The 14111-nt window shown below is 27.3% G+C and overlaps 7 protein-coding genes across 7 annotated transcripts; 1 reads left to right on the top strand and 6 right to left on the bottom strand. All coding sequences in view use genetic code 12, as the record gives it.

Annotated features, from left to right (window-relative positions):
* Positions 1 to 158: 158 nt before the first annotated feature.
* CLG1 (Clg1p) lies at positions 159 to 1394 on the bottom strand (the record flags this gene model as incomplete). The annotated part of the gene is made up of 1 exon (XM_051758410.1): positions 159 to 1394. The coding sequence occupies one exon, from the start codon at positions 1392 to 1394 to the stop codon at positions 159 to 161; it is 1236 nt and encodes a 411-aa protein (XP_051613970.1).
* A 1655-nt stretch (positions 1395 to 3049) lies between these two features.
* On the bottom strand, positions 3050 to 4567 carry KGF55_003597 (uncharacterized protein; the record flags this gene model as incomplete). The annotated part of the gene is made up of 1 exon (XM_051758409.1): positions 3050 to 4567. The coding sequence occupies one exon, from the start codon at positions 4565 to 4567 to the stop codon at positions 3050 to 3052; it is 1518 nt and encodes a 505-aa protein (XP_051613969.1).
* Positions 4568 to 6475: 1908 nt separating this feature from the next.
* KGF55_003596 (uncharacterized protein) lies at positions 6476 to 9649 on the top strand (the record flags this gene model as incomplete). The annotated part of the gene is made up of 1 exon (XM_051758406.1): positions 6476 to 9649. One exon carries the CDS (start codon positions 6476 to 6478, stop codon positions 9647 to 9649), a length of 3174 nt encoding a protein of 1057 aa, XP_051613968.1.
* Positions 9650 to 9780: 131 nt separating this feature from the next.
* Positions 9781 to 10257, bottom strand: ARC15 (Arc15p; the record flags this gene model as incomplete). Its single annotated transcript, XM_051758405.1, has 1 exon — positions 9781 to 10257. The coding sequence occupies one exon, from the start codon at positions 10255 to 10257 to the stop codon at positions 9781 to 9783; it is 477 nt and encodes a 158-aa protein (XP_051613967.1).
* A 606-nt stretch (positions 10258 to 10863) lies between these two features.
* KGF55_003594 (uncharacterized protein) lies at positions 10864 to 11328 on the bottom strand (the record flags this gene model as incomplete). Its single annotated transcript, XM_051758404.1, has 1 exon — positions 10864 to 11328. One exon carries the CDS (start codon positions 11326 to 11328, stop codon positions 10864 to 10866), a length of 465 nt encoding a protein of 154 aa, XP_051613966.1.
* A 285-nt stretch (positions 11329 to 11613) lies between these two features.
* Positions 11614 to 12402, bottom strand: SOL3 (6-phosphogluconolactonase; the record flags this gene model as incomplete). Its single annotated transcript, XM_051758403.1, has 1 exon — positions 11614 to 12402. The coding sequence occupies one exon, from the start codon at positions 12400 to 12402 to the stop codon at positions 11614 to 11616; it is 789 nt and encodes a 262-aa protein (XP_051613965.1).
* A 208-nt stretch (positions 12403 to 12610) lies between these two features.
* Positions 12611 to 14047, bottom strand: GCN5 (histone acetyltransferase; the record flags this gene model as incomplete). The annotated part of the gene is made up of 1 exon (XM_051758402.1): positions 12611 to 14047. One exon carries the CDS (start codon positions 14045 to 14047, stop codon positions 12611 to 12613), a length of 1437 nt encoding a protein of 478 aa, XP_051613964.1.
* Positions 14048 to 14111: the final 64 nt, after the last annotated feature.

Raw genomic sequence — 14111 nt, 5'->3', positions numbered from 1 at the left:
AATGCAAACTAATAATAATGTTATAAAAACAAAACATTTTCAAATATATAAATTATTGTATAAACATAAACATAAAAAACAAAAAAAAAAAAAACTAAACTAACGAACCAAGTATATTAAGATATTATTATTGAATTTTTTTAAAAACGAGTAATCAACTAACAAGCCATATAGAATCTATTATTATATGGAATTTGATTAAAATTAGAATATGGATAATGATGTTGTTGATAAGTAGATTGTGGTGGGTAATATTGAACATTATTATTGTATTGACCAGTTGTAGAATATGGATCTTGATAAATTGGTGATGATGATAAATATTGTTGTTGATTTTGGTGGTAATGATTTTGTATTTGTTGTTGTTGTTGTTGTTGATAATTATAACCATAATTTGAAGTATATGAATTTGGTGATGATGAAGATTGATAATCAAATGTCATTGAAGATGGAGAAATAGTTGGAGTGGAATAAACATTTTGAGGATTAATTTGATTTGAATTGTAGTTATTATATTTTGAATTATTTGTAATAATTGGTGATAATTTAGTAGATCCACTAGTGCTATATTTTTCACACCAAGTTTTCCAACATTCATTTAAAATTAAAATATTAGATTCAAAATTTATTATAGATAAACTCCATTTTATTTCTTCTAACCATTCATTTTCTAATTTATTTAATTTTAAAATTTGTAATCCTGTTGCTCCACACCATGATTTATTTGTAAATGTATTATCATCATTAAATTTATTTGCTAATACTAAACTCACCACTAAGAAATTAAAAATTTCAGTTTCTGCTAAATTTTTTTGAATAAATTTTGATGAAAATCTTTGATTCATATATTCTAATGCTATTATAATTGTTGATTTTGGTAATCTTGTTGCAAATAATACTGATGATATCAAATTATCAAAATCTTTTGATGGACTTGTTTGTTGTTTTAACATTCCAAATGTACACCAACCTAAAAATGATGACATTTGATTTAAATCATATTCTAATACCGAATTAATTCCACCATTTACTTCTGGTTGTTGTGCAACTTGTTGTGTCGGTATTATTTGTTCTTGATGTTGTGCAACTGGTGGTAATGTAGGTGGAGGTAATTGATTAACAGGTAAAATCAATGGTGGTGGTGCTTGATAATGAATAGGTTGTGGTGGAGGAGGTGGTAATTGTGTTTGTTGTTGTTGTGGTTGAGTATAAACTTGACTCAAGTTAGAAGTTTGTGGTTGATAATAAGACTGACTATGTCCATGTTGATAAACTGATTGTTGTTGTGGTGGTTGTTGTTGTGGTTGATAATTATTGGTTGTAGTTGGAGCATAATGAAAAGATGAAGTAGGTCTATGATGATTTACCACAGGTGGGTAATAAGTAGCATTCATCTTTGTTTGATTTTCAACAAGGTACGTTGAATAAAATTTCTATAATTATAAAAACTGAAAACAAATGATATTTGTATTAAGAATCTTAATTAAAAGTTCTTAATTGATGACAAAAGTAAGTGATTTATAGGATGAGTTTGACAAAATAACTTCAATTTGTGATATTCTAAACTCTTTGTATCCTAAATATGCCTTCTTCTTCTTCTGCTATCCGTGATATATATATATATGAATCTTCTGATTATATGAATATATATATGACTTTTATTTCTTTGGTTTTGATTGAATTTTAACAATAATGAAGATATAATCTATCTGTCAAAACAAATGAATGAAGTAATGTTAATCTAAATGACTTATTTACGATACAGTTAAATGAATAAATGTATGTATATGGTTGTATATGGTTGATTCCAAATTCAAACAAGTCAAAAATTCTTCAATGTTGTAATGAAACTTCTTTACTTCCTTTTCTTTGATTGATAATTTGTAATGATAAATTATATATCTTCTTATTATTATTAAAAAGATGAATATATAATATGTGAAGTAAAATGAATGAACCAAAAGTTAAAGAAGTAAAAGAAAAGAAAGAAGAGTAAGAAACTGAAAATTATTCAGCAAGGGACTGGTTAAATTTTTTTTCTCTCACTATCACTTCTCAACACACTAAACACAGCACTAACAATTTTTAAACACAGGCAATCAAAAAAAAATTTTATTTGTTGACACAAAATTTAACTTAGTAAAACTATTGATCAATTTAACACTACCTCTTTTAATTACTCATTATGTAAGTATAGTAAAATCAATGACCAGTAAAATTTAACGACATTGAAAATCTATACGATCAACTCTAAATCAGAATATGAGTGACTGAAACTAAATACACCAAAACCATGAATTATGTCAAATGAGAGATAACTTAGTGGAAAGAGAGAATCATTCATTACTAACTTTAACTCGATATGCCCCGAAAGTGCCACCATAACAGATTTAATTGTCTATGTTTTAAGTATGGTGTCATTACTTTATTCTTTTTTTCTTTTATTTTCCTTTTTTTTTAAACCCTAAATCAGAAATAAAAATTGATGCCTTTCAATCAAGTTGATTCTCACAAGAGTTCCCCTAAAATTATAATACAAAATCTAAAGCAATGATTGAATTAGGAATAAGGAAATCAAGCTCCTAATCGGGTATTGACAAAGAGGTTTGTGATAATATGCTTAAAATTCTCAAAAAAACATTGCTCTTCTCAGCTCATCGGTTCAACAATAAAAATAATTCTACGATTCTAAATTCTGGTCTAAGAACTTTTTGAAAACTTAGTGATATCTCCTATTTTATTAAACTGTGCCATGTGGTTACGAGAAAATTTATTTGTTCAATGCACTACTTTTTGTAAAATTGAAGTCTAAAACTTTTGAGACACACTTGAAACTGAGACACTCTGAATGTGAAACATTTCTTTTGCAACCTAATGTTATTAATAAACAAAAAGTTCCAAATGTGTAATAGAGGAGAGTGAACAACAGAATGAACAGAATGTAAGTTCACGAAACAATTACAATAACCAGTCGGGAACAAAAAAATACTCAAACATGTTCATAACTTTCATAATTAAATAAATATCCTAAAATCATAACAAAACCAAATTATCTTCCTCTTCTTGATTCATAAAATTGTAAAATTAAAGTTGGTATTAAACCAAAAGCCCCCACCAAAGCAGCCATAATCAGATAAGATTTAGTAAATCCAATATTTGAAAACATTATAGGATAATAAAATGGACCAATAAATGCAAATAATTGTCTTATAAATGTTATAAATAAAACAATTGAACTTGCATCTTTTGAATTTTGATCAATACAATAAGCAATTATAGGTGAAGTTGAAACTTGTAAACCAAATGCTGAAATTGCTAACCCAACAACTGTTTTAACATGATAAGTATTTGTTTGATCAATAACTACACCAAATACAATTAACCCCACGATACAAAATATATAACCAGGATAAGTTAACCATAATCTAAAACTTGAACCTTTACCATTTTTTTTACCCCAAATTAATAATTTATCAGATAAATATCCTCCAATTTCTCCAATTATTGTACCAATGATGAAACCAATAAATTGTAAACCTAAAGCCATTGGTCCCAACCCGTATTTTGTATACATAACTTGTGGAATTTGAACATTTAATGCAATATTTCCATGCATAAATAATATAGTATAACCGAAAGTTGGTATAAAAATTTTCCAATATTTTAAATATTTGAACGGATTTAATATAATCCATATTGAAATCTTATTTTCTGGATATATTGCATTTTTTCTAAAAATTTGTTTATATGGATTTATAATATTTCTTGATTTATCTTTTAAATTATATGATGTTTCCTTTCCCAAAAAGATATAAGCAATCATTTGAACAAAATTTATAGCTGCAAATACAACAAATATATATTTTGGTTCAACAAATTGTGCAACAAATCCCATAAGTAAAGGACCAAACATTGTACCTAAATTAACCATAATTGACCAAACACCACTTCTTGAACCTCTTTGATGAGAAAAAGTAGTTTCTGAAACAATTGCTCCACCAACTGCTAATCCTGGAGATATAAAAATTGCTGAAATACACCTAAGAGCAATTAATGATTCATAATCTTTACAAAATACACAACCAATTGAAAAACACATACTACCAAATACAGAAATAATTAATAATAATCTTTTACCATATCTATTCATAACAGGAGTCCAAACCATTGGAAATGAACCAATTAAAATAATTTGACAAGAAGTTAAATAACTAATTTGATGAGTTGAATGTCCCAATAAAACACTTAATTCTCCAAATGCTGGTACTACTCCTGAAGCCATAAATGTTGCCATAAATGCATGAAATGAAACCATTGATAATTGTAAAATTTTTTGATAATTTGACCAATTTAATGGATTATTATCATCCATTGTTGGTAATGGTATAAGATTATAAGTTCCATGTTTTTTTATTAAATATTGTTTATGTTCTTCTGATATCTCTGGCTCTTCTTCATCGTCAATGTAATTTGTTGATGTTTTTTCAACATTTTCAACTGATGATGAATTTGATGATTCTATATGCTGAGTTATACCTTTTTCTTGATCAATTAAATTATTATTCATTATTTATTATTATTAGCCCTTTTTGATAAAGCCGTTTATGAGCTCATTATTAATATGTTAATTTCAATTTGGATTCAAGTGATCTTATAAGCTTATTGGCTTACGGAAGTAGATATTATTGATAGGATGTCAAATTCCGGTAATCAATACTGATAGATAATGTGGATATACTTTTGATTGTAGGGTGGGGTGGGTTAGAGACCAAGAAGTCATATTTATAAACCAACTTTACCTTCCAATCTTTCATGAGTTTAGTTTTTAAAGTTTAAATTTAAAGGCAAAGGTTTAATGGGGTAAATCTTAAATCTAAAACCTAAAATCTAATTGAGACAAAATCGTAGATACACAAAACAAATTATATAAAACGGTTTTTCAAATTGAGTAAAATAATACATCAAAAAATCTAGGCACCTAATATCAATGAATAAATATATGAGATCTACCACTCTGATAAATGCTCACTGGTCTTGTCTATTTTTGGAGCCTTCTCAGCAAGTCATACCTGTTCTCGCACAGAGAGATGATGCTAAGACCAATTTTGATTATTTAAGGTTTTAGATATACTGTCTCCCCCCTTTCTATTACGAAACGTTTGAAATAATTTTTCAACTACATTTGTTCGTCAATTACACCAACTTGGGCTTATTTATTATCCGAGTTACTTGCATAGTGGCTGTCATTTTAACTTTATTTTAATGAAATTCTACGTTTTGGAAAAAAGTCAAGAGTTATCTCCACAAAGTTTAGTGTTATTTATGTCTTTAAAACTGAGGAGACAGCGGGTTACCTTTTTTGAGAAAATGTCAAAACTTCTTGTTTCAGTTGATAATTGAGGAGCTTTTCATTAGTTTGTCTTTATCTATACCTTCAATTCAAAGGATCTGTGTACCTAAGTTTTCTTCTCCATACTACTGTGCGTAAGAGATTTTACGAGATCTTTAAAAATTTTGGTTTTCAAGATGTTTAAAACAAAATTTAACATTTTATGCATATCCGATAAACACACTTTCAGGAAATTAACAAAGTCAACGGTAAGTACCTCTCGCATAAGCGTTGGTGTTATTTTGTATCTTCTTTCGGAGTTTCATTTTGGGGCATGGTATACGATTGTAAAATTGTTTGTAGAGATATTTTGTTTCAGATTTTAGGGTAATTTGAAAGATTTTTATCTTGTAAAAACTAAAGCTAAAGAAGTTCAACGAACTACTCTGGTTACTACGATAACTTCTTTTGTTTTTAGTCCAGTTTTTGATTGTTCACTCTAAATTGAAAATCAAATTATATGTTGGTAAGCTAAGAAGTAGAGAATCAATTGGTCTGAAATTTCTATTACATTACCCCTTAATGGTAAGCTCAAATCAAATTCGGACTTTTTAAAAATTCTAATGAATGCTTGTATGAGACAGCAAATGTATTGAAAAACACTATGTTTGTCAAAAGAGCTCTACTGACTACTTGTTTTGGGAGTAATTAAGTGGGTCTACAAATGTACCCAATAATGGTGTTGCAAATTTTGATTTAATTTTGCAACAATCTTGTAGTAGATCTAACTTGTCTATTTGCTCAACTTTTCTCGATACTAATACAGAATCGAGCTATTTGTGTTTTTCGGTCACTGAAAGTTACCAAACTCTAATAGAAGAGACTGATGTGAGTCTAGTTCTGCCCCTATCCAATACTTTTTGCACAGGCTAAAGACTATCAACCAGTTTTTTAATTTACAATGTCTCGTCTAAAAAATCGGACAAATTTTGTTTCACGACTTTAATTTTTATTTGTTTACATTTTAACTCAAATAATAAATAAACACAAAATTATAACATTACATTTGTTTATACTTTTTAACAACCACTTCTTCTTACTTCACAGAGCATTTACGATCAAGAAAACAGTCAAACTCAATCAACAATGTCATCAATTCCGCTTTTTTTGAAAGTGAAGAGACAAATTGATTCTCAGTATTACAATGATTATCCATGTTTTGATGTAATTAATGATAATTCAATAGAATTTAATGATACTAAATATGATTTTGAGTATATTTATAATTCAAATGATAATAATTATCACAACCTAATTGAACTGTCAAATAATTCATGTATAGTATTAATGGGTCCTACAAATTCAGGTAAAACCACAATGTTAAAACAATTGATTAATTTAAAATTAAAAAAATTAAATGAATTAGAATCACCAGTATTTATATCAAGTTTTGAAATTTCAAATAATAAATATTTTACTGATTTATTAGATATAACAGATGGTAATGAATCTAAAAAAATTCCATTTTCATACATCACCAATTTTGAAAATAAATTAAAAAGAACAAAACCAAGTCAAGATTTAATTAGAAATATTTTTAAACAAAGATTAAGTAAACAAACAGAGTTTAATGAAAATTCATCAAGATCATGTTTAATAATGACTTTCTTTTATAATAATTACAAAACAACATTTGTTGATTTAATGGGGAATGAAAAAAACTCATCCTCAAATTTAAGTTCAAATATTTTTGCAAATTCAAATATATCATCAATAACTCAAACAATGATATTAAATAAATCAAAAACAAGTGAATTAAAAAGATCTCATAATTTAATTACAAATTATATTTTTAAAAATAAAGATTTAAAAATTATTTTAAATTTAGATCCATTTGGTGATTTATCTTTAATAAAATCAAATTTAAATAATGTTGCTGATGTTGTTAAAAATTTTAAATTACCTACTGAACAAAATGAATTGATTGAAAAACTGACAAAAAGAGTTCCAAGTTATACATTACCTACAATGTCTTCTAGATGTCATAGTCCTAAAAAGATTGTAAGACCATTATCAGCTCCACAAGTTACGACTATTCAACAAAAAACTGTCACTACCCAAAAAAGAAAACCATTAGAACCAATCAATAAAATTATGAAACCTACAATTACTAGAAGTAGATCACCGATTAGAAAACCACCAGTTCCTAAAAGAGGTCCATCAAAAGAACAATTAATAATTCAAAATTTACAAAATGAACAACAACAATTAAAACAAAAATATTTAAAATCGATCGATGATATTAAAATGGAAATCTCAGGTTTTAAAACTGAAAGTTCAAATTTAGTTGAAGCTTTTTCTGATTTAAAAGAAAATTTAATTAAATTAGAAAATGAAAACTTGGAAAAAAATCAAATTATTGAATCTTTTGAACAGAAAATTGTTCAGCTTACTCAAGAATTGGAAACTTCAAATCAAGAAATTAAGGAATTACAAACTTTGAAATCAAATAATGAAGAAAGAATCATTGAGTTAAACATTTTAAAATCAAACAATGAAGAACAAATCAATGAACTCAAAAGTCGAAAAACAACCAATGAAGAACAAATTTCAAAACTTGAATCAAACATTTCAAAACTTGAAGAAGAACTCATGTCTAACAAAGATAGCTTCTTAAAATCAAAAGAAGAACAAGAAATTTTAAATAATCAAATTAACAAATTTACAGAAGAATCAAAAAATTTAACAAATCGTATAACTTCATTAAATGAAATAATTGTAGAAAATAAACAAATTTTAATTAAAAGAAATGCTCATATTGTGGAATTAGAAGAAAAAATTGAATTATTAAATAAAATTGTTGATGAGAATAAACAAGTTTTAAATGATAGAGATTCACAAATTGACAAGTTAAGAAATGAAGCAAGTGAAAATGAACAAACCACTTCTAGAAAAATAACTGACTTAGAAAATCAAATTAAATCCAATAAGATTGAATTTGAAACTTTAACAACTGAAAAAGAAAATTTTAAATCTGAAAAAATTTATCTTGAAGCTGAATGTGTTAATATGAAAAATAATTTAGATTTACAAAAAACTGAAAAATTAAAATTAATTTCGGAAATTGAAACCTACAAGAATAACATTACAAATAAAGATACATTGATTACCGATAAAGACAAAATAATTAATGATTTAAAAAATTCTGGAAATAAAATTGAAGATCAAATTCATAGTAAACAACAATTGATTGAAGATTTGGAAAAGAAAATAGCTGATAAAGATGTTGAATTAAAAAATTTAAACAATTCATTAACTCAATTACAAGGGAAATTGAATAAGGCTAATGTGACCGCTCAGCAATTGAACTCTACTATTGAAACAAGAAATTCTGAAATTTTGAAATTAAGAGAACAATTCAATAAAAATTTGAATGATAAAAAATCTGAGTTTGAAAAAGATAAACAAACTTGGACTCAAAAATTGAATGCAAAGGAATTGAGTATAATACAAAAGACCAAGGAAATTGAACAATTGCAAACATCATTGAAGAAAGAATCAAATTCTGTGAAGTCCTTACAATTACAAACTACTGAAAAAGATAAAATTCAAGAAGAATTAACAAAACAAACTTCAATTAATAAAGAATTATCTGAGAAGTATGCAAAATTAAAAACTAGATCAACAACCAAAACTACTAAAATTACAGAATTGGAACAATCATTGAAATCAACAAATGAGAAAATTTCACAATTAGAAACATCTAACTCAGAACTAATGAAATCGAAAGAAAATTTAAATAAACAATTAAAACAAACTGAAGATTCAAATAATTCATCAATTACAAATTTAAAAAGAAAATATGATTCAATAATTAATGAAAAAGATCAAGAAATTAAGAGATTGAAAGTTGTTCCATCATCTACAGGTAATTCAAATCATAATGATCCTTTTAATTCTAGTAGTAATCCATTATTTATTAATAGTTCATCACCTAATCGTGGTTCAAATAATGTAGGTGGTTTCAATCCAAAAGATATTTTCCAAGATTCAATAATTGAACCGACTATTAATTTTAAAACCACCAAAAATAATAAGTCATCTTCGACTTCACCTAATAAACCAAAATCTACAAATAATAAGAATTCAAAATCTAATACTCCAAATAAATTTAAAAATGTATTACAACCAAGTAATCAACAACTTTCAAGTCCAATCAAGAGTTCTAAGTTATCAAATCTTGTCAACAACAACAATACTAAATTAAACAACAATACTAATAAAAACAATTCATCACCTTTAAAATCAATTCAAGCTTAACCTTTTTAATTCTTTATACGTTTATAATATAATTTAATATACTACTCTAACAAAAATCATTCTTTCTACGTTATTTCTCTACAAGTTAAAATTTAACCTCTTTAAAAAATCAAAACTTTTATTACATCAATTTATACAGTTCGTCTATCAGTTAAATATCTAGCAATTGAACCAATTCCAACAATTTCAATAATTTTTTCAAACCAATTTAATAATAAACCACCTTGTTTTTGACCATAAGAAGTAGACATATTAACATATAAATATTTAATTAAATTATCTTGTTGTTCTTGATTTAAATTTTTTATTATCTCGTCAATTTCATTATTTGATATATTATTCTTGATGGAACAAAAAATTTCAAATATTGTTTTTTGATGAATTTCTTTTATTTGTGTGGTTGAACCAAATGGTATATTATTTAAACCCAATTCTAAAGCTTGTTGGAATTTTCCTTGTGATAATTGTGATCTTATTTGATTAGCAACTTCTTGAATTTCTTGATTTGAATATGTTGGTAAATTTGGTGGTATTAATTCTTCTTTTGTTATATGATTTTCTGGTTCTAATGCATCTATATCTATTGATCTCCAATCTCTTGATGACATGTTTTTGTGAATGTGCTAATTTGAAATGTTTATTTCGATTGTGAAGAGTTTTATTGTTAAGTTTGTATATGCAATTGAAGATTAATGATTTTGGTTGGTATATGAGTTGGTTCTTGATTATATTGGTAATTTTCGGTCAATTATTTTGTGTTGATAATAAGAGGAAATTTTTATATACAGGTTAAACTGCAAAATATATTAGAGATTTTAAAGAAAAGCTTGATATAGAGTGTTTCTTGAGGGCCTTCAACATCAATTCTGTATCGTTTACATTCTCATCTAATTATAAAATACACTGAGGTACTCAATTCAAAGATTCATTCCTTCATAAGGTCTATGAAAGAGGCCGAAATTGAATTTTGTTGAGTGATTCAAGATGTTGAATATACACTACCACCGGCTCCTTTCTCAATTACTGAGCAGTTGAAGTCAGTACTCTAGTAGTACAGCAAACTTTGCGCCTATCTTCCCAAGTATCTGATTATTTACATCTAAAATACGATGGAAAAAAAGTTCAACCTCTTCGACACAGTTTCAGAACATCCCTTAGACCAGGTGATTCAATATAATTAATGTTTTATCTTATGATGTTCATTAATAGAACTCCTAATGTTTTCTTTTCTTCTTATTTTGCTTAGAACTTTTCTCATCACTATCGTCATGCTCATTCTCCAACTTCTTAGTCAATTTTTCATCATACTCTTCAATGAAATTGAAAACTTCATCTTTTAACACTATAGAATCAACAATAATAATGACTAATCCATCAGATCCAACTTCATATTTTATATGACCTTCATTAGGATATGCTATTTTTTCATCAAATGTATCAAAAAATTCATTCATTGCAGTGAATGTTTGTATCGAATCTAATAAAATTTCTTCCATTCCATTTTCTTTTTGTTGTGAGTCTCTCGGTATCCCTTCTTCTTGATCTTTTGATTCTTCTTGGTCTTTTGATTCTTCTTTTGATGATGCTTGACCGAAATCTGTTACTAAAATTATTCTCATTGGATTATCTAATTCATCTTGTTCCGGGACTTGATAGTCTAGTTGTTCCGAGTCAGACATTCTTGTCTTTGAAAAAATTGATAATTCAATTGTTTAGCCAAGTGGAGGTACTTTAACCAGTTTTTGGTTTTAACCTATTTCAAGTTCTACGATGATGTAATGTTTAATGATACGAATTTTCATATCTTCGCGTAATTTTCAGTATCTACCGCTACCAGAGACATTTATCTGATCGTCATGATTATTCTATCACTCAAAGATTAATCTACAAATGTCTCAATCTAAATCTAAATCTAATTTAAAGTCTATCAAATTCCAAATAAGTTAATATCAAACTTCCCGAAGTTAATATTTACTATTTAAAGTTTCAACACCATCAACCCCATCTACAGCAGCAGCATCAACGAACCAATTAACTTCAACACCAGTGTTTATATCACTAACTAATTTAGATGGTAAATCACTATTTGGATCATTGAAAATTTGTTTTAAAATCGGTGCTTTACCAGATCCTTCTGCTACAAATGCAATTGAATGAGCATTTTCCAAAACTGGGAATGTAATTGTAATTCTTCTCGGTGGAGGTTTTGGAGAATCATTAATATATGATACTAATTCTGCTCTTTCTTTTAATAATTCGTGATGTGGAAATAATGAACATGTATGACCATCTGGCCCACATCCTAATAGTATGACGTCAAACTTCTTTGGTAATGATTTTTGATATTTTGAAGCAATTTCTTTATCTTTATTAATATCAGCCCCTTCAACATGACCATCTTTACCCGTGATTAAACTTGGGTCGATTGTATGAACATTTGGTTTTGCTGCAGTTGAAGGTAAATTCTTTAATACCATTTCATTAAATAATCCATAGTTTGAATCCTCATGATCTAATGGCACAATTCTTTCATCACTAAAATAAACTTCCCATTTACCCCATTTAATATTTTTTCCTAATTCTTCATTACTAATCAAAGCTTGTTTCAAAACTTTTCCTAACGACCCTCCTGATATTGCTATTTTGAATGTATTGTCATTCTTTAACGCTAAATCTTGTTGTGCCACAATGTATTTCCCAACGGCATTGGCTACGTCAATTGACTCCCTGTATGCAAAAACTTTGGCAGTCATGACTTTAAATCTACGAAGTATTGGTTTTGAAGAAGATGTAAATGAAAGCAATTTAAATTTGTAGAGTTCCAGATTTGATTTTAGATTTAGAAATCTCCGAAAAAAAAATAGAAATTTAAGTTTTCGGAATTATCTTCAAATATTATAAAAGTGATATATTAATACAAAACATATAAGAAAATAATTTTTTATTTACTCTATCTATCCTTCAATCCAAATAATGAGAATACTCAGCACTATCCTTAATTTTATTATTCATGAATTTCTCCAATTTATTGGCATTTTTATAATAAGTTGTAGTATCACCATTATAAGATCTACAATTCTTAAAAATTAATCTAGAATCATATAAAAATTGATCAAATGTATCATACTTATCATTTTCTAGTTTCGATTCCATTGTTGAAAGATCCATTGGCTCCTTTATGACTTCATAATAATCAGGTACTTCTTCTTTATTAACAGGCACAGCAAAGGGCCATGCAGACGGATGATTTTGTAGTTCAGAAAATAATGTAACCATGAAATTATAATGAGGTCCTCTTTTTGGTTTTTGAGCTAATTTGTCCATCTCTTCTGACCATCCTGCTTCTGCTAAACCAGGTATATCCTTATAATTCAATGTTACATTTTTATTAGTTTTGAAAATTTGTAGACCAGGTCTTACAACATTTGATTTTGATCTTGATTTAATTTTCCTCTCAATCGCTGCTTTTTGTAATAATAATATCTTTGCGGAATCTAGATATCTTAGTATCGACGGTAGCATTGAGCACTGCATTAGTGTTCCCCCTTCATAATCTTTTATATAACCCATCCACACCGATTTATCTAAAGTTATTTCTTTTGTAAATCCTTGTTTTTTAAAATATCCAATAGCATAATTATCAGCGTAGGTTAAAAAATATTTTATAGGTGAAGTCGCTCTTACATAATCTTTCAAATGATTCATTAAATGAGCACCATAACCTCTGACTTGTTCTGTTGATGATATGGCACAAAACACAATTTCTGCAAACTCTCGATTATTGAAAGGTCGATATGTGATACCACCTACTACTGTCAATGGTTTTCGTACCACAGCCATTGATAAATGTGATCGATCATAAACTAATCTTGAAATATACTCTCTCGGCATTTTAGGTAATTGCTTTTGAAATATATTTTTTAAACCTGTCAACACTATTAGATTTTCTTTAGTATTGTCATTATTCACTACTCTGAATTCAATTTTACCTTCTTTTTCCTCTATCACTGATGGTCTTTCTTTGAAAGTATATATTTCACCGTCAAAATTGAAACTTCGTATTCTTTTCTTTTCTTCCTCTGCTTCTTCATCCTCGTCATCGTCTTCTTCCTCTTCTTCCTCTTCTTCTTCATTATTACCATCCTCTTCAGTATCTACTTTACCGTTTTTATCTTTAGAATTTCCATTTTTTTCCTTGCTGTCTTCTTTTGAATCACCATTTTCAATTTCTCCATTCTCTTCCTCCTTTTCATCACTTTTCTCCTCAGATTCGTCATCTTGTTCCTCTTTGATCTTGGGTGATCTATCCTTTGATTCGATTTTTGATTTTTTATTTAATGGTAAAGCATCTTCTTCCTCATCTTCTTCAATTTTCAATGCTCTTTTCCTGTCTACCATCAGTCAATTTGTTATATGAATTGCATAAAATATGTGATGATTAATTACTATGTATATTTGATAT

Source organism: Candida pseudojiufengensis (assembly GCF_024610245.1).
Source record: "Candida pseudojiufengensis strain CBS 10847 chromosome Unknown scaffold1, whole genome shotgun sequence".
Lineage (NCBI taxonomy): Eukaryota > Fungi > Ascomycota > Pichiomycetes > Serinales > Debaryomycetaceae > Lodderomyces > Lodderomyces pseudojiufengensis.
Note: the sequence above shows the minus strand (reverse complement) of the source record. Positions and strands in the feature narration are given on the sequence as shown.